Source organism: Ursus americanus, chromosome 4 (genome assembly GCF_024610735.1).
Source record: "Ursus americanus isolate L20-20 chromosome 4, mUrsAme1.1.p, whole genome shotgun sequence".
NCBI classification, from domain to species: domain Eukaryota; kingdom Metazoa; phylum Chordata; class Mammalia; order Carnivora; family Ursidae; genus Ursus; species Ursus americanus.
Genome location: NC_142130.1, coordinates 97,777,385 through 97,796,832, shown reverse-complemented (window position 1 = coordinate 97,796,832; position 19,448 = coordinate 97,777,385). Strand labels below are relative to the sequence as shown.

Genomic DNA, 19,448 nt, shown 5'->3' with positions numbered 1-19,448 from the left:
GAGGGAGAGAACTTCTGGTGGAGAGAGAGAGGCCCGGGTGGGCCCCACGGGGCTGCGGTGCGGGGAAGCTGCAGGTAGCCACCTCGAGGCGGGCCCCCCGCGTGATTGGCTAGGGTTTAGGGAAGGGGTCGGTCGTTCGCCAAGTCCTGGCTGTTTGGGGCCCATGGCTTCCCGGCTGGCTGGCGCGGAGGCCACGTGGCAGTGTTTGGCGGCCGGCGGCAGGTGGCTCGGCCGGGGTCTGCTCGCGCACACAGCCTCTCCGCGTAAACGTAGCAGCCGCAGTGCATGGGCGGCAACTGATCAGAATTAATTGCAGGGCTTTATCACCGTGTGTGTCCGACCGTCCTGCGGTGGCTCTGACTCTCGTAGACTCGGTCACCCCTCATTCCTGCATCCGGCAGGAACATTTCCAGGGAAGTACCGAAGTCTCTGCCCGTGTTAACCTTGGAACCCCGCCAGCTGTGTGCGCAGACTGCAGACAAGGCGTAGGCGGGGCACCGGATGGCGACGACTGAGCGTCTGTCAGCGCGAAGCCGGCTCATCCGCAGGGGCTGGAAGGGCAGGGGTGGGGTGGGCGGAGGACAACCAGGAAGGGGCTAGTCAGTCAGACAATGGAGGGAGAGGTTCTCCCTGGGATTAGCCAGATTCGGGGTTCCCCTGCTGCTAATGCACCCTGATCGCCTGTGCCCGGGGCTCAGCCAGGCTGCGGCACGTTCTGGGTGCTGGCAGCCTTGCCCGGGGGTAGACCCACGTGTCCTGAAAGAGGGGCCAGACCCCGCCCACCCGCCCCAGCGTCTCTCAGCGTTTTGAGGGTGAAATTAGGGCACGGTGTTTACTTAGAGCCTCACACGCTCCAGGGACCCCGACCAGACACAGCCCCGCAGGACTCGGAATCTGACCCCGGTGGGGGCAGCCCCAGGCCTTGTCAGAGTCGGGTCTGGAGCGCAGGCTCGCCCCCGAGATGCCCGTCTCCTCCCTGGAGTCGCTCTGGGACCCTGTGGCGAGACACACAGCTGCCTCAGGGGTGACCTCTGCCCTTGGAGGGCGCAGACCCTTCTCCCGCGAGCGCCCCCACTGTGGCTCCACGGAGCGGCTGCGATCAGCGCTGTTTGCGCTTCCAAACGCGTAAATAGCGACAAAGCATATATACCTCCCTCTCCTCACAGCGCCCCCCAGAGGTGTCCTCCCAGCATTGTTTGGGTCCCACTCCCACCCCACTGGCCCCCACGCTGTGCGCACGCTTCCACCCGACGGAGATCAGCAGTGTGCCGCACGCGGGGCCGCTCACCTCCCGCCCGCTAGCCATTCGTCCACCGCGCACACAGGTGCCTCCACACCCTTGTCGGCGCCCCTCTCCCAAAGGACCTCAGTGTCGCCTGCTGTGCCCAAGGCTGGCCGGAGACCCGCTCTGCACCCCGCAGCCGGTCACTGGGGATGGGCAAGTGTGATCTCGGTGGCTCTCCTTGCGTGCTGGTGGCGAGGCTGGGCCGGTCTGTGGTCTCCAGTGCGCCCTCTGCCCCGGACTCCTGTCCTGTGAGTCCCTGGGGACACAGCCCTGCCAGGGTTCCTGCTGGGCGCATTTATGAGGCAGCAGGAGTGTCTACGTGCTGTGCGGATCCTTCTGTCTCCTCCGCCTTGCCCCCCCCCCACGCCCCTCGTGCTGCAGCCCTACAGCCCCGTTCAGGACGGGTCTCTCCCCGACTCTTGACCACAGGCCCGAGGCTCACTTGAGACGCTGACTTGTCATTTCTTGTTTGCACTTGGGGCCTGTCCTCTGCACTCCTGTTTCAGACAGAGTTCTCCTTCTCAAATTCCTTTGATTTAAGGGAGGAAGATGTGCCCTACCTTCTGCTTTGTGACTCACTTGTCCTCGTCCCAGGCCACCTTTATGCAGCACCCGCTGGCTGCTTCCTGCCGCGTTCACCCCTGCAGGGTGCAGCCGCTGAAGGGCAGCCTGGCCAAGGGTGGGGGGCGGGGGCTCCGAGCTCCGCTCAGTCCTCGGAGAGGGGTGGGGAGCGCTGCGGGGCGTCCGTCTGGTGGCCAGCAAAGGCCCTCGTGTCTCAGAGCCCCTCTCTGCCACGTGGATGGCCACCCGCCATTCTCATGCTGCTGCCTGACTGTTTCTTGCAAAAATAGGGTTGTTGTCCTCATGTCCCCCCCACACCCACTGGGGCCACAGCCCTGGTTGCTTCGAGGAAGATCAGTGGTTTGACCCCTAGCAGAGGGTGTCCCTAGGATTTCTGGATCATTCTGTGGGCTGCCTGAGAGCTGTCGGCGAGTGTCTGCCCCAGCCCCTGGGGTCTGGTCGAACGTGACTGCCGCGGGCGGCCATGTGATGCAGGCCCGTGAAGCCGAGCGATGCTTCACCGCCTGGTGTGTGCGCTCGTGGGAGACAGAGTCCAGACTCCCGGGTCCCGGCACCTGTGCGCTACCAGCCACTCGCTTTCGGGCCGCTCATTGTCTCTGCCCACACCCTCCCTGTGACCAGCGGACACGCACCTCCACGCCACAGGCCTTCCCTCAGGGCTCTCAGTCTGTGGCTGCAGACACGGCCATGCTCCAGCCCTTCTGTGGCCGGGCGCTAGTTTTTCCGGACTGTCCCCTGCCACTTCCACCCGGCTCGCTTCAGCTGGGCAGTATTTATTTAGTGATGACTGTATGCCAGGGGCTAGCCACGCACTCCTGGCAATCTGGAGATGCCATAGTGTCCGTCCGGGAGGGGCCACACACTCGGGAGAGGACACAGGCCACGATGCTGAGACCAATGCAATATGGTACATGCCACAAGCCTTGCCAGGCTGTCACAGCACAGGAAGCCCTTGAGGATTCTGGTTACAGGTCTCTTGTCCAGGGAGGCTGCTCCCTCCTGGAGGGGCTCCTCGCGTTGACGGACCGTGGCTGCTGTGGGGAGGCAGGGCGGGATGTCTGTGACAGACCACGCTGGACTGCAGGTCAGCCTCCACTGTCATCGCCACAGGGCCTGCCGACCTTGCTGACTGAGCCATATAGTGGACAGAGTGTGGGCTGAAGGCCCAGCACCCCCATGTCAGATGCATGCCCTAGCAGGGCCACTGGGCCCGAGGGGGATAGCTCCGGAAATGGCTAATTCGCTCCTGCGTGTCTGGTCATTTACCCCAGGCCATGGTCAGGCATTTGGTGGCTGGGTTGTGTAGGGTCTAGGCAGTAGCCACAGGCTCTGCTCCAAGCCAGCACCTCCCTTCCAGAGACGGGGCCCCATGAGCTGGTCTGGAAACAGCCCTTCTGGCCACAGATGCTGTCTGGGCTCCCCATTTTCCTTTCCTAGCATCCGGCCTCAGCTCAGGCCAGGCCAGCCCATCAGCTATGTTCTGATGACCTTGAACTGTTGGGCAGAGTTTCTCCAGGAGTGTATCTGCCTATCTGCGGTGTGTGCAAGGAGCAGTGCCCAGTCCCAGGGCGGCTCTCGGGTCACACCAGAGGCCCCACCCTTCCACAGCATGTGGGGACATGCATCACGGAGCCCCGCTGAGAACACAGGGCATGCCACACTTGGTGGTCCCTGGACTGGTGGAGCCTGTCTCCTGTGGGGTGTGCACTCCCTGGGGCCGCGGCTGGGACTTGTCCTTCTTCTGTCCCCCTTGTACTCCCAGGACAGCATGTGGCCATCGACTGGGAAACAGCGTGCCATGAAATGTACATGTGTAGCTCCTTCTGGGCAAAACCTAGGGGGGGGGTCTGCAAGTGCATCGTTGACTCTCAGGGCCTCAGTTTCCCCACTGGTAAAGGGGAAACTCGTTGGGGCCCACATAACCCACCTGTGGTTTCCCTGACACAGACCTGCGCCCCCTGGACATCCTGGCAGAGGCCGTCCCTCCACACAGCGCCACGGGAGGAATCAGGGTGATGCAGGCCCACGGCGTGCGAGGACTCCAGCTCTCGGCCGCCGCCCCCCACGCCGTGAGCTTCCCTGCGTCGAGGATTTTCTTCCGATGCGACCTCTTCCCTGAAGAATTTTCGATCGTCATAACTTTGAAAGTTCCCAGTCTTCCCCCGAAGGTCAGTGACGCTCTTTACTCCTCACCGCCCAAGCGCACAGTGGGTACGGCGGACCTGGACTGCGGCCAGGCACTGCTCCCGGGCTCCAGGGTATCTTTGGGGTCAAGTGCGGCCGTCCTGAGAGGTAGTGAGGTCCCCATCACAGTGAGTGTGCGGGCAGAGCTGTGGGACTATTTGCTGAGTGTTTGTACTGTAATTCCTGCAGCCGTAATTTTTCTGGGGGGCTGACTTGTCAAAGGCTAGGGATAATGCTTAGAGTTCCTAGCATGACATCTTTCCCCGGGAAACGTAGACAATCAAATAAGAGCATGTCCTTTGGGGTCCGATTCACTGTGATTGCCAGCCCCGTCCACCCCAGACAGCTAACATCCTGTCCCCCGCTCGGCTGGACGCCCCCGCAGGTGAGGGCCCACGGTGCCCTTCGCTGCTTCCGCCTGGGGCCCGGGACAGTGCCCGCCACAGGTGTGCGACCGAGTCTGAATGCTCAGTGGAGGAGGAAAGCCCTTCTGCCCTATCCTGACCCTGCTTGTTGGTTTGCTCCGGGGGGAGGCGACACCGCCCAGCGTGCCCTGTGGACGTCTGCTCGCGAGAGCCCTCTCCGTCGCGCCTTCGACTCCGCTGAGTTTTGTGTTCCAGTCGTTGTTTTCCCTGTTCTGCAATTTCCATTTTCTTCTATTTTGTATCAATTCCACTTCTCAGCTGAAAGCCTCCATCTCGTCGGCTCCTGTCCTGAACACGACTCTGGGATTGGGACGCAAGGACTCCGTTCTGTGGACGATCCCCGTGTGTCCCGCCCGCGGACTGGCTGTGCTGTCCCCTTCCTCTGCTCATTCTCTACCCCGCTCAGTGATGTTTGTGTGGGACTGTGTCAGGGTCTCCCTTACCCCGGGGCCTCTGCAGAGGGCACTAGGGCAGCGCGTGGTGAACACATCGTGCCCTGAGGTCACACTGCCCAGGGGCTCAAACTGCATCACCCCGGAACCACCTTTCATACACGTGGCCTTTTTCTGTTGTTTTGAGCACATTCTGTCAATGAAATGACACTGAGCTTATTTACATAAACGTATGACAATTGTAGAAACATATTTCATATCCGTGCATTTACGAAGTGTGTTGAATGAGGACAATGTGGCGAAACCCTCCTCGTTCATGTAAGTGACACTGTGGGTTTCCGCATGAGAAACATTTGTATGCATGTGCTGCTAAGGAGTGTTTTATTTTTTAAGTTTTTATTGAAGTTCCAGGTGGTTGACACACAGCGGAACACCAGTTCCAGGTGTACGGTAGAGCGATCCAGCACCTCCGTCCATCACCCGGTGCTCATCGGGACAAGTGCCCTCCTGACCCCCCAACCTCCCACCCACCTCCCCTCCAGTGACCATCAGTGTGTTCTCTAGAATGGAGTCTGTTTCTCAGTTTGCTTCTCTTTTTTTGTCCCTTTGCTTGTCTTGTTCCTTATATTCCACGAGTGAGATCATACGGTATTTGTCTCTGACTTATTTCACTTCGCCTAATTCTCTGTAGCTCCATCCATGTCATTGCACGTGGCAAGAAGTCGTTCTTCTGGTGGCTGGGTAATATTCCATTGTGCGCACACCACCTCTTCTTTACCCATTCATCCATCGACAGACACTTGGGCTGTTTCCGTAGTTTGGCTCCTGTAGGTAATGCTGCTAAGAAACTTAGCTGTGCATATATCCCTTCAAATTAGTGTTTTGTATTTTGGGGGTAAATACCTAGTAGTGCAATTGCTGGGTTGTAAGGCAGCTCTGTTTTTAATGTTTTGAGGAAGCTCCATACCGTTTTCCAGAGTGGCTGCACCAGTTTGCATTCCCACCAGCAGTGCTCGAGGGCTCCCCTTTCTCCACATCCTCACCAACATCTGTTGTTTCCGGTGTTGTTCATTTTAGCCATTCTGACAGGTGTGAGGTGGGATCTCATCGTGGTCTGGATCTGCATTTCCCTGATGCTGAGTGATGTTGACCATCTTTTCATGTGTCAGTTCGCTGTCTGGATGTCTTCTTTGGAGAAATGTCTGTTCATGTCTTCTGCCCATTTTTTAAATTAGATTAATTGTTTTTTGGGCATTGAGTTTGATCAGTTCTTTACATATTTGGGATACTAACCCTTTATCAGATATGTCACTTGCAAATATCTTCTCCTATTCCGTAGGTTGCCTTTAGTTTTGTTGGTTGTTTCCTTTGCTGTGCGAAAGCTTTTTATTTTGATGAAGTCCCCATAGTTTATATTTGCTTTTGTTTCCCTTGTCTCAGGAGGCATATCTAGAAACATGTTGTTATGGCCGATGTCACAGAAATTACTGCCAATGTTCTCTTCCAGGATTTTGATGGTTTCAGGTCTCACATTTAGATCTTTCATCCACTTTGAGTTTATTTTTGTGTATGGTGTAAGAAAATAGTCAAGTTCCATTCTTCTGCATGTAGCTGTCCAGTTTTCCCAACACCATTTGTTGAAGAGACTGTCTTTTTTCCATTGGATATTCTTTCCTGCTTTGTCAAAGATTGTTGACCATAGAGCTGTGGGTTTATTTCAGGATTTTCTATTCTGTTCCATTGATCATTTTGTCTATTTTTTGTCAGCAGCATACTGTTTTGATCGTTACAGCTTTGTCACAGAGCTTGAAGTCCGGAATTGTGATGCCTCCGGGTTTGCTTTTCTCTTTAAGGGTTGCTTTAGCTATTCAGGGTCTTCTGTGGCTCCGTACAAATGGTAGGATTGTTTGTTCCAGCTCTGTGAAAAATGGTTTTGGTATTTTGATGGGAATGTGTAAAATGTGTAGACTGCTTTGGGCAGTATAGGCATATTAACAGTATTTGTTCCTCCAGTCCCTGTGCGTGGACTGCCTTTCCATTTCTTTGTGTTGTCTTCAGTTTCTAAGTGTTCAATAGTTTTCACATCTTCTACCTTTTGGTTAGGTTTATTCCTAGGTATCTTATTGTTTTTGGTGCAATTATAAATGGGATTGATTCCTTGGTTCCCCGTTCTGCTACGTCATTATTACTGTATAGAAATGCAACAGATCTGTTGCATTGGTTTTGTATCCTGCCACTTTACTGAATTCATGGATCAGTCCTAGCAGTTTTTCGGTAGAGTCTTTGGAATTTTCTAGAGTATCATGTGGTCTACAAATAGTGAAAGTTCTACTTCTTCCTCGCTGATTTGGATGCCTTTTATTTCTTCCTGTTGTCTGATTGCCGAGGCCAGGACTTCGGTTCTCTGTTGAATACCAGTGGTGAGAGTGGGTATGCTTGTCTTGTCCCTGACCTTAGGGGAAAAGCTCTCCGTTTCCCCCACTGAAGACGGTGCTCACTGCGGATTTTCTTCTATGGCCTTTATTATGTGGAGGTCTGTTCCCTCCATCCCTACATTGTTGAGGATTTTTATCATGAATGGACGTTGTACTTTGTCAAATGCTTTTTCTGTGTCTATTCAAAGGATCACGTGGTTCTTACCCTTTCTCTTGTTGATGTCGTGTATCACATGGATTGATTTGCAAATACTGACCACCCTTTACACTGAATAAATCCCACTCGATTGTGGTGAATGATTTTTTAAATGTTTTGTTGGACCCAGTTTGCTAGTATCTTACCGAGGATTTTTGCCTCCGTGTTCATCAGGGATATGGGCCTGTAGTTCTCTTTTTTAGCAGAGTCTTTATCTGGTTTCGGATTCAGGGTAATGCTGGCCTCATAGGATGAATTTGGAAGTTTTCCTTCCTTTTCTGTTTTTTGAAATAGTTGGAGAAGAACGGGTAGTAACTCTTCAAGTGTCTGGTAGAGTTCCCCTGGGAAGCCATCTGGTCCTGGGCTTTTGTTTGTTGGGAGATTTTTGATTATTGATTCAATTTCTTTGCTGGTTATGGGTCTGTTCGAGTTTTCTTGTTGCTTCCTGTTTCAGTTTTGGTAGTTTGTATGTTTTTAGGAATTTATCCATTTCTTCTAGGTTGTTAATTTGTTAGTATATAGTTTTTCATAATATTCTTTTATGATTGTATTTCTGTGGTATTGGTTGTGATATCTCCTCTTTCATTCATATTTTATTTATTTTGGTCCTTTCTCTTTTCTTTTTTTTTAAAGATTTTATTTATTTATTTGTCAGAGAGAGAGAAGGAGAGAACAAGCAGGGGGAGCAGCAGAGGGAGAGGGACAAGCAGACTCCCTGCTGAGCAGGGAGCCCAATGTGGGACTTGATCTCAGGACCCTGGAATCATGACCTGAGCAGAAGGCACATGCTTAACTGACTGAGCCACCCAGGTGCCCCATCCTTTCTCTTTTCTTTTTTATAAGTTTGGCTGGTGGGGGAGTCTATCAATTTTATTAATTCTTTCAAAGGACCAGCTCTTAGTTTCATTGATCTGTTCTACTGGAGGTTTTGTTTGTTTGTTTCTGTATTGTTTATTTCTGCTCTAATCTTTTTTCTAAAACAATTTATTTATTTGAGAGAGAGAGAGAATGCACGGGGGGAGGAGCAGAGGGAGAGGGACAAGCAGACTCCCTGACAACCAGGGAATCCGACACGGGACTTGATCCCAGGACCCTGAGATCATGACTGAAGGCAGAGGCTTAACTGACTGAGCCACCCATGCACCCCCATTTCTGCTCTAATCTTTATTATTTCCCTTCTTCTGCTGGCTTTAAGCTTTATTTGCTGTTCCTTTCCTAGCTCCTTTAGATGTAAGGTTAGGTTGTGTCTTTGAGACTTTTCTTGTTTCTAGAAAGGCTTGTATTGCCATGTACTTCCCTCTTAGATGGCCTTTGCAGCATCCCAAAGGTTCTGAACTGTTGTGTTTTCTTTCTTATTTGCTTCCATGTGTTTTTTTATTTCCTCTTTAATTTCCTGCTTAACCTATTCATTCTTTAGTAGGATGTTCTTTAACCTCCATGTATTTGTGTCTTTCCAAAGTTTTTCTTGTGTTTGACTTCAAGTTTCATAGTGTTGTGGTCTGAGAATATGCATGGTATCTCACTCTTTTTGTACTTGGCTAGGGCTGATTTGTGACCCAGTATGTGATTTGCTCTGGAGAATGTTCCATGTGCACTCAAGAAGAATGTGTGTTCTGCTGCTTTAGGATGAAATGTTTTGAATATATCGTTAAGTCCATCTGGCCCAGTGCGTCATTCAAAGCCATTGTTTCCTTGTTGACCTTCTGCTTAGATGATGTGTCCATTGCTGTGAGTGGGGTGCTGAGGTCTCCTACTATTACTGTGTTATTATCAATGAGTTTCTTTATGTTTAGTACTAATTGTAGTATATATTTGGGTGCTCCCAAGTTAGGGGCATAAATGTTTACAGTTGCTAGATCTTCTTGATGGATTGTCCTCTTTATCATGACACAGTGTCCTTCTTCCTCTCTTGTTGCGGCCTTTGTTTTAAAGCCTATCTTGTCCCATCGAAGTATTGCTACCCCAGCTTTCTTTTGACATCCGTTTGCATGGTAGATGTTTCTCCGTCCCCTCACTCTCTGCAGGTGTTTTTAGGTCTAAAATGGGTCTCTCGTAGGCAGCACTCAGTGATGTTTTAACAGCTTTATTGGGCTACGATTCACATACCACACAATTCCCTATTTAAAGTGTGCAGTTCAGTGATGTTCGGTGTAACAGCTTCTGTGCAGCCCTCACTGTGGGCAACTGCAACTTGCCACCACCTCGGGGGGGAAGCCCTGTGCCCTTCAGCTACCCCACCCCGCACCAGCCACAACAAGTTTACTTTCTGTCCTGTTGGTTTGCCTGCTCCAGACACTTCATGTAAATGGAAGCCATTCACATATATGGTCTTGCTCTGGCTTCTTTTCTGTAGTGTGTCTTCAAGGTTCGTCTGTGTGAAGTGCTCATCAGTTCCTCATTCCTTTCTATGGCTAAATAATGTTCAACTGTATGGACATGCTACAATAGGTTTATCCATTCGTTAGTTGATGGACATCTGGGTCATTTCTGCCTTTTGGCTACAGTGAATAGTGCTGCTATAAACATTTAGGTACACGATTTTGTATGGACATATATTTTTAATTCTCTTGGGTATATACTCAGGTCTGGAATTACTGGGTCATATGGTAACTCCATGATTAACTTCTTTTTTAAGCGGGGGGCAGAGGGAAAGGGGGAGAGAGAATCTTAAGCAGGCTCCACACCCAGCACGGAGCCCAACATGGGGCTCGATCTCACAACCCTGAGACCATGACCTGAGCTGAAATCAAGAGTTGGACGCTTAACTGACTGAACCACTCAGGCACCCCTCTATGATTAACTTTTTAGGACCTGCCAGACTGTTTGCCAGGGTGGCTGCACCGTCTTGCAATTTCTCCACATCCTTGTCAACACTTCTTATGACCTGGTTTTTTTATTCTAGCTGTCTTCATGGGCAATAAGTGGCATCTCACTGGGGCCTTGATTCGCATTCCCTGGTGAATGATGATGATTTGTGTTTTTTCTTGTGCGTTGGCTATTTGTCTATTTTCTATTCAAATCCTTTGCCAGGTTTTAATTGGATTATTTTCTTTTTTATTGTGGAGTTGTAAATTTTCTATGTATTTTAAATAGAAGCCCCTTACCACATATATGATTTGCAAATATTTCCCCCATTCTGTAGGTTGTTTTTTCCCCTTGCTAGTGTCCTTTGAAGCACAAAACCTTTTAATTTAGATGAAGCCAGATTTATCTTTTTTTTCTTTTCTTGCTTATACTTTCAGTGTCATATCTTAGAATCCATTCACAAATCTGAGGTCATGAAAATCTACCCCAGTGTTTATTTCTTAGAGTTTTATAGCTTTGGTGATTTTATTTTGGTCTTTGGTCAGTGTGAGTTAATTTTTTTACATGGTGAGAAGTAGGGGTCCACTTCCTTCTTTTGCACACGGACGTCCAGTGGTCCCAGCACCCTTTGTTCAAGAGACTATACTTTCCCTATCGAGTGGTCTTAATCCCTTGTTGAAATCAGTTGACTATAGATATATGGGTTTATTTCTGGATTCTCTCTCTCTTTTTAAGATTTTATTTATTTATTTATTTATTTATTTATTTATTTATTTATTGGAGAGAAAGAGTGCATGAGCAGGGAGGAGCAGCAGGCAGAGGGAGAAACAGGCTCCTTGATGAACAAGGAGCCCAATGCGGGGCTCTATCCCAGGACCCTGGGATCATGACCTGAGATGAAGGCAGATGCTTAACTGAGGCACCCAGATGTCCCTACTTCTGGACTCTCAATTGTATTTCAATGATATATGAATAAATACCAATTTATTGTCTGTCCTTACGCCGGTGCCACACCGTCTTGATGACTATAGCTTTGTAGTGAATTTTGATATTGGGAAATGTGAGTCTTCCAAATTTGTTCTTATTCGAGATTGTTTTGGCTTATTCTGCATTCCTTGTAATTCCATATGAATTTTAACATCAACTTGTCAACTTATACTAAGAAGTCAGCTTGGATTCTGATAGGGATTGCATAAATACGTAAATGGGAGATGACTGCCATATTCATGGTGTCAGCTCTTCTCGTCCTTGAACAGCAATGTTTTCCCATGGGTTTAGATTTTCTTTAACAAAACAAAAATGATGTGCTATAGCTTTCAGAGCACTGGTTTTGCAATTATCTTGTTCCTAATATTCATTCCAATCCTTGTCCCTTTATTCATTTTATCTAATTTATCTAAGTTATTGACATGCAAGTGTTCATAGCATTTCTCTGTAATCCTTTTTATTTCTGTAAGGCTGACAGCAGTGTCCCCTCTTTCATTTCTGATTCTCATCATTTGAGTCTTCTCCCTCTCTTCCTCTCTTTTTCATGATCAATGTAGCTAAAGGGTTGTCAATTTTATTGATCTTTTCCAAGAGCCCATTTTATTGATTTTTCTCTATTGTTTTTCTATGCTCTATTTCACTTATTTGTGCCCAATTCTTTATTATTTCCTTCTTTCTGCTTGTCTGCAGTGTCTTATAGTGGAAGTTTAGGTTATTGATTTGAGACCTTTCTTCTTTCTTAATATACACACTTATTAGCTACAAATCTCTACGAAGTGTTTTAGCTGCATCCTGTAAGTTCTGGTATTTTGTTCTTCCCTTTCTTTCATTTAAAAGTATTTTATGATTTCCCTTTTGATTCTTCTTTGACATTTTGACTACTTAGGAGTGCGTTGTTTAATTTACGAATCCCCCCAATTTTTTTCTGTTACTAACTTTGTAATTTCACTTCATTGTGATCAGAGAACATACTTTGTGTTATTTCCATCCATTTTAACATATTGGGGTTTGTTTTATGGCTTAGCCTATGTTCTATCCTAGAGGATGTACCATGTGCATTTCTGAAGAAGGCTATTTTGCTGTTGTTGGCTGCGGTGTCTGACAGATGTCCATCAGGTCTTGCTGGTTTATAGTGCTGTTCTTTCTGTCCTTGTTGATCTTCTCTCCAGTTGTTCTATCCATTGTTGAAATTTGGATATTGAGGTCTTCAACTAATATTATTGTCTATTTTTTCCTTTATGTCCATCATGTTTTGCTTTGTGTATTTTGGTGCTGTTATTATTTGCATATATGTTTATAATTATTATGCATTCTTCATGGATCGACCTTTTTATTATAAAATGTCCCTCTTAGTCTCTAGTAACAATTTTTGTTTTAAAGTCTACTTTATCTGATGCTAGTAAAATATTAATATTTTCTTGCGGCTGCTGTTTCCATGATATATCTTTTTTTATCCATTTATTTTCAATCTAGCTGTATCTTTTACTCTAAAGTGTTTCTCTTGTAATGAGTGTTTAGTTTAATCTCAATTTTCTCCAGTCTAACAATCTTCCCTTTGATTGTATTAATTCATAATTAATATTATTATTGATATACAGTCAATCCCTATTATTCATAGATCTTGCATTTGCGACTGCACCTACTCACTAAAATTGATTTGTAACCTCAAAGTCAATACTCATGGTGCCTTCACAGTCATTCATGGACATGCACAGAGCAGCAAACATTGGGTGTCCCCACATGCGTGTTCCCAGCTGAGGTCAAACAACTTCACCTCTTGTTTCAGCCCATGCTGCAAACAAGTATCCTGTGTTGTCTATTTAGTGCCACCTTTTCTATGCTCTTGTGCTTCTTATTGGTGATGTCACTGTTTAAAATGGCCTCTTAAGTGCAAGAAGGGTGTGATCTGCCTTACAGGGAAAATAGATGTGCTGGATAAGCTTCATTCAGGGGTGAGTTATATTGCTGTTGGAAGTGACTTCAGTGTTAGAGAGTCAGCAATGAATATTAAGTATTCATTGTGAAATAATAATGCATATATATAGTATATGTGTAATAAAATATATACATCTCTGTCCCTGGTTCTTGCTAATATTTGATCTTTGACCCCAGTTCCTGACACTGAGCTCCTCCATCCCTTGGAATTTCCTGGGTGGTAGGAACGATTTTTGTTATCATGAGGTGATTCTTAGTGACTTCAGGATGGGGGCTACTCACCAGAAAGACTAAGCTTTGATTAGAAGCTTGGTGCTTTCAGCCCCATCCCCATCCTCAGGGAAAAGGAGAGGGCCTAGAAATTAACTTAATAATCAATCATTCCTGCATGATGAAGCCTCCATAAAAATCCCAAATGTATGGAATTCTGAGAACTTCCAGTTTGGTGAATGTGTCCACATGCCAGGAGGGTGGTGCACCCCGATTCCACAGGGAGAGAAGCTCCTTTGCTCAGGACCCCTGTAGAACTCACCCTCCGTATCCCTCCATGTGGCTGTTTTTCTGTATCCTAAAAATATCCCTTGCAATAAGTCAGCAATAGGAAGTCAGCTCTTTTCCTGGGTTCTGTGAGCTGCTCTCGCTAAGTGTTGAACCCAAAGAGGAGGTCAAAGGAACCACTGATTTGTAGCCAAGTCAGACAAAAGTTGTGGGTAACTGGGCATCTACTGTTGGCATTTGAAGTGGGGCAGTCTCATGGGTCTGAGCCCTTAACCTGGGGTGCTGCTCTAGGTTAGTGTCGGAATGGAACTGAACTGTGTGACGCCCAGAGGGTGTTAGAGAGCTGGTCTGTGGGAAAAACCCACCTGGCATCAGAAGCATTACCTGTGAGTGAAGGAAGACACTGCGTTTTTCCTAGGTACACATAGAAGGAGGTTCCGTATTGATTGGTTGATGAGAATGGGACCAGGGGCCCATAGGAACCTAACACCCCTAGGAGCACTGGGTCAGTAGTTGCTAGTCCAGCGTGTGCAGTGATTTTCTGTAATGCGGTTGCCGCCAGCGGTGCAAATGGGCTGCTGCTGGATCTTGCCGGCTACTTCACTGTCCTGCTTCCTCTGTGTCTCATGTCTTTTATGTGTGTCCCTCTCGTCCTTCTTTGGTGCACCCTTCTGCACTTAGCGAATATTTTCTCAGGCAGCATTTTTATTTCCTTAACGATTTTTCACCTTTTTTTTTTTTTGTTCTTCCTAGTTTTGCTCTGGGGCTTCCATATGTTTATTTTAACTTAGCAGAATCAGCTTCTGATTTACACTAAGTCAATTCCAATGACTTAAAAACCTGCTCTTTTTTTTTAAATTTTTTATTATGTTATGTTAGCTACCATACAGTACAGCATTATTTTTTGATGTAGTGTCCCATGATTCATTGTTTGCATATAACACCCAGTGCACCATGCAATACGTGCCCTCCTTAACACCCATCACCGGCCTATCCCATTCCCCCACCCCCCTCCCCTCTGAAGCCCTCAGTTTGTTTCCCAGAGTCCATAGTCTTGTGGTTCGTTCCCCCTTCTGCTTACCCCCTTCATTCCTCCCTTCCTTCTCCTACTGATCTTCCTGCTATTTCTTATGTTCCATAAATGAGTGAAACCATATGATAATTGTCTTTCTCTGCTTGACTTATTTCACTTAGCATAATCTCCTCCAGTTCCATCCATGTTGCTGCAAATGGTGGGTAATCGTTCTTTCTGATAGCTGAGTAATATTCCATTGTATATATTGACCACATCTTCTTAATCCAGTCATCTGTTGAAGGGCATCTCGGCTCCTTCCACAGTTTAGCTATTGTGGACATTGCTGCTATGAACATTGGGGTGCATATGACCCTTCTCTTCACTACATCTGTATCTTTGGGGTAAATACCCAGTAGTGCAATTGCTGGGTCATAGGGTAGCTCTATTTTCAACTTTTTGAGGGACCTCCACACTGTTTTCCAAAGTGGCTGTAAAAACCCGCTCTTTTTCGTGCAGAGCTCCAACCCTTCTTGTCCCTTCCTGGTCTTGCTGTTACATATACTCCATCTGTCAGTGTTAAAAACCCCTCAATATATTGTTATAACTATTACCTAATATGCTTTTATGACTTCTAAGAAGCTGAGAGAAGACAGGAAAACAAGTATTGTATTTATAGCTTTTGTTCTCCTAGCCTTTTTATTGTTTCTGGCTCCCTTCACATTTTCCTGTGGATCCGAGTTGCCATTTGTGGTCGTTTCCTCCACCCGAGGCAGCTTTGCTCCCACCGGCATGCTTTGTATTGTTAGATATATGACATCACACCACAGACCCCTCAAGGCACCATGTGCCTCCTGTTGTCGGCAGCTGCTTTCGTCAGGGAAGCAAAATGCAGAGGTCTCGCTGAAGGAGAAGAGAGTGGGTCCTCATGGGATGTTGTAATCACATGACCACCTTCACTGACGTGTTTTGTGTCCTCCTGGGGATCAGAATCCCAACTGCGGTCGCTAGCTTTCAGCCTGAGGGACTCCCCTCACTGCGTCTTATAAGGTGGTTCTGCCAACATCAAATTCCTTCAGTTTTTATTTATCTGGGAATGTATTCGGACTCACCTGTAGAAATAGCCTTATTGGTTGGAGGATTCTTGATTGACCTTTTTTTTTTTTTTTTGTCTTGAGCACTTTTGTGGGTCTTTTGTGAGTGTCTTATTTGGAGTGCATTGGGCTTCCTGGACGTGTAGATTAAAGGTTTTCAATAGCTTTGGAAGGTTTTAAGCCATTATGTCTTTGAGAGAACAACATTTCTCCACTGAGGACTGACTGTCATGCGGCCCCCAGGACAGCCCCCAGTCTCACCCAACAGAGGTCAGTGAGGCTTTCAACCCTGAAGCCCACAGGCCCCTGCAGCTCAGAGCACCACCAAGGGCCCTGCCCTTGCCCCTTCAGAGACTGGGCCATGGACGGTGGCCACGTGTCCATGAGGACACGAGGACCATGCCAGATGCCGTGTACTCACCAGGCCTCAGGTGTGGAACCAAGCACCAGGGCATGAGCAATGAGGCCAATGCGTTGCCCGTCATGGTCATTCCTCCTGTGCTAGCCTGCATCCCTGACCGTGGCCACTTCAGTGAGCCAATCTTGGCCCCAGGACATGTTCCTCATACCTACCCCAGGGCTCACACCTGGGAGACACATGCCCCATTAACACCCACTACAACCAGCAGCATCAACCCATGAAGTGCCTCCTGCCCCACAGCCAGGCCGGCTGGGCATCATCAGCCCTGTCCACAGCTGGGCATCTCTCCCTTTGCTCAAAGCCCAAATTTTAGGATTGGTCCATCTTCAGCCCCTGCCTTGGGCCAGAAGTGCACCCCCCACCCCCCATGGGATGGAGCACAGGCTGTCACTTTCAGAAAATCACCTGATTTCTGGTCTCTACAAAGCATCAAAGCATTTCTACTGTTTTTCCTTTGGAGACAAACACAGGTCAGGATACTCTGAACTCCACTCAGGAGCCTCACAAGCCGACGGCATTCAGACAGTGACCCAGCACTGGGGAAACAGCACAACACTAAACACCAACAAGGAAGGGAAGGCTTCACTAAGCCTGCTGTTGGGACAACACACACTCACAGGGGGTATAAAAGTCAGCAGCCTGAGCACCAAACACACACTCAAACTCACACACTCACACTCACACCTTCCTCCAGGCCTGCCACCCCACCCCCACCATGGCTGCGTCCACCCTGTCCGTCTGCTCCAGCGACCTGAGCTACGGCAGCTGCGTCTGCCTGCCCGGTTCCTGTGACTCCTGCCCTGACTCCTCCTGGCAGGTGAACGACTGCCCAGAGAGCTGCTGTGAGCCCCCCTGCTGCGCCCCTAACTGCTGCGCCCCTAGCTCTTGCCTGACCCTCATCTGCACCCCTGTGAGCTGTGTGTCCAGCCCCTGCCAATCAGCCTGCACCAGCTCCTGCCAGCCCTCCTGCTGCAGCTCCTCCCCCTGCCAGGAAGACAGCTGTGTGTCTGTCTGCTGCAAGCCCGTCTGCTGCACCCCTGTCTGCTGCAAGCCCGTCTGCTGCACCCCTGTTTGCTGCAAGCCCGTCTGCTGCACCCCTGTCTGTTGCGAGACCTCTCCCTGCTCATCCTCCTCATGCTGCCAGCCCCCCTGCTGCACCCCCAGCTCCTGCCTGACCCTCATCTGCACCCCTGCAAGCTGTGTGTCCAACCCCTGCCAATCAGCCTGCACCAGCTCCTGCCAGCCCTCCTGCTGCAGCTCCTCCCCCTGCCAGGAAGACTGCTGCAAGCCCGTGTGCTGCACCCCTGTCTGCTGCACCCCTGTCTGCTGCAAGCCCGTGTGTTGCACCCCTGTCTGCTGCAAGCCCGTCTGCTGCACCCCTGTCTGCTCGGGGGCCTCCCCCTGCTCTGCCGCCTCCTGCTGCCAGCCCAGCCCCTGCTCCTCATCCTGCTGCAGACCCTCCTCCTGCGTGTCCCTGCTCTGCCGCCCCGTGTGCAGACCCGCCTGCTGCGTGCCCGCCTCCTCCTGCTGTGCCCCCGCCTTCTCCTGCCAGCCCAGCTGCTGCCGCCGGGCCTCCTGTGTGTCCCTGCTCTGCCGCCCCGTGTGCTCCCGCCAGGCCTGCTGCGTCCCCGCCTCGGCCCAGAAGTCCTGCTGCTGACCGGGCACATCTTCTCACTGCTACTAGGGCCAGCTCGTATGTCCACCTGAAATATTTGAAGCCTTGAGCCCAGTCTGGGTCCTCTTCTGCCCCAGAGCACCCACCTCAGCAAGCAAGGCTGAGCCCTCACTGTCAGTCTGGCTCTCTGGGCAGCTCCAAGTTTCCTCCAGGCCCTGCATGTCACCCAGCATCCTCCTCTCCTGGCTGGATTGTGGTCACTTTGTCCTGCCCTATGTTAGCCACCTGTCTGTTAACCAATAAAGTTATTGTCGATCCTTCTCCAAAGGCCTCAAATGCATATCTCGGCAAACCATGGGGAAGGGCTCTGATGCTGCACGTGGGCGGGGCTGCGTCCAGGGCAGCAGCACCCTGGGCAGGACTGGCCGCCAGCACCCTGTGCTGTGTCTTCTGTGGTGGTCATCCCCCTGCAGCCTCCAGCACAGAGAAACCTGCCCCCCTGGGAGGCCCCTGGGTGCCCCTGGATACCTTTACCAGTGAGGAACAGAGGGCTACCTGTCCAGCCCCTGGCCTGACATCTCAGGGCTCTGGAGCTTTGCTAGGGACAGAGGAGAGCCCATTTGATAAAGCCTCTGCCTTCAAGGCATGAAGGCCACTGCAGGACAGGCTTTGGGCAACATGGTGGCAGCCACTCTCCAGACACTGTCTGCACAGGGCCGGAGCTTCCCTCCACGGGAAGACACCGGGAGTGTGAGCGCTGTGTGCAATGATGACCAGAGCCTGCATCAGGCAAGGTTCTCCAGGGCAGCAGCCAACAGGATGTGTGCATATATAAACAGAGATACTGATTTTGGGGAATCCGTTCATGTGCCTATGGAGGCTGGCACGGCCGAAATCTGCAGGGCAGGCTTCCCAGGGAGAGTGGACGCTGCGGCTTGAGTCAGAAGATGGTGTGCTAGTGGCCTCCCTTCCTCCTGGGGAGACCGCTTTGCTCCTACATCCTTCAACTGATTGGGTGAGGCCCACCTGCAGAATGGCCGATAACCTGCTTCACTCAGAGTTGACTGATTCAAATGCTAATTTCATCTAAAAAAAAATCTTCACAGTGGGGCGTGTGGGTGGCTCAGCCATTAAGTGTCTGCCTCCGGCTCAGGTCATAATCCCAGGGTCCTGGGATCGAGCCCCGTGTCGGGCTCCCTGCTTGGTGGGAAGCCTGCTTCTCCCTCTCCCACTCCCCCTGCTGTGTTCTCTCTCTCACTGTGTCTCTCTCTGTCAAATAAATAAATAAAATCTTTTAAAAAAAATATATCTTCACAGCAACATCTGCGTGCGTTTGACCACCAAAGGAGCACAACGGCCTGGCCAAGATGACACATAAAATTAACTATCACAGGGGAGAGGGGTATTGGGAATGGTGGGTCTCGTTGGGCGGTCTGCTCAGGGATTCAAGTATTGGAAGAAGCAGGGAGGAGGGATTCCCACTGGCCCTGCTGAAGGGTGCAGGCCTTGTCTGGGCCATGGATGGTCCCCAGTGAGGAAGGGCCTTGTCTGGGAGGCCTCACACACCCTCCGGCCACCTTAG

General features: G+C 49.7%; 2 protein-coding genes across 8 annotated transcripts in view; both read left to right on the top strand.

Moving 5' to 3' along the window:
• Window positions 1-961: 961 nt before the first annotated feature.
• The window catches only part of TSPEAR (thrombospondin type laminin G domain and EAR repeats), a 58,573-nt gene continuing 40,086 nt past the window's right edge, over window positions 962-19,448 (top strand). Inside the window, exons 1-5 of the mRNA XM_087861878.1 lie at window positions 962-1,125; window positions 1,326-1,533; window positions 1,880-1,964; window positions 3,630-3,758; window positions 3,815-4,035. Of these exons, the coding sequence (XP_087718004.1) occupies window positions 962-1,125; window positions 1,326-1,533; window positions 1,880-1,964; window positions 3,630-3,758; window positions 3,815-4,035 (807 nt within the window). The remainder of the gene's footprint in view (window positions 1,126-1,325; window positions 1,534-1,879; window positions 1,965-3,629; window positions 3,759-3,814; window positions 4,036-19,448) is intronic.
• LOC123778767 (uncharacterized) lies at window positions 16,967-17,908 on the top strand. 7 transcript variants are annotated; one of them, XM_087861333.1, is made up of 3 exons: window positions 16,967-17,020; window positions 17,069-17,350; window positions 17,540-17,908. In XM_087861333.1, the coding sequence occupies exons 1-3, from the start codon at window positions 16,967-16,969 to the stop codon at window positions 17,906-17,908; spliced, it is 705 nt and encodes a 234-aa protein (XP_087717459.1). The 7 variants fall into 7 exon arrangements, with proteins under 7 accessions (XP_087717459.1, XP_087717457.1, XP_087717460.1 ...); XM_087861331.1 differs by having other exon boundaries at window positions 16,967-17,402; window positions 17,475-17,542; window positions 17,615-17,908; XM_087861334.1 differs by having other exon boundaries at window positions 16,967-17,225; window positions 17,475-17,908.

What these genes read in the sequence shown, in the direction of transcription:
- LOC123778767 (XM_087861329.1), top strand. Translation starts at nt 16,967, where the DNA reads ATGGCTGCGTCCACCCTGTCCGTCTGCTCCAGCGACCTGAGCTACGGC. An exon ending in CTCATGCTGCCAGCCCCCCT is followed by an intron (nt 17,403 to 17,474) that starts GCTGCACCCCCA and finishes CCTGCCAATCAG; the next exon opens with CCTGCACCAGCTCCTGCCAG.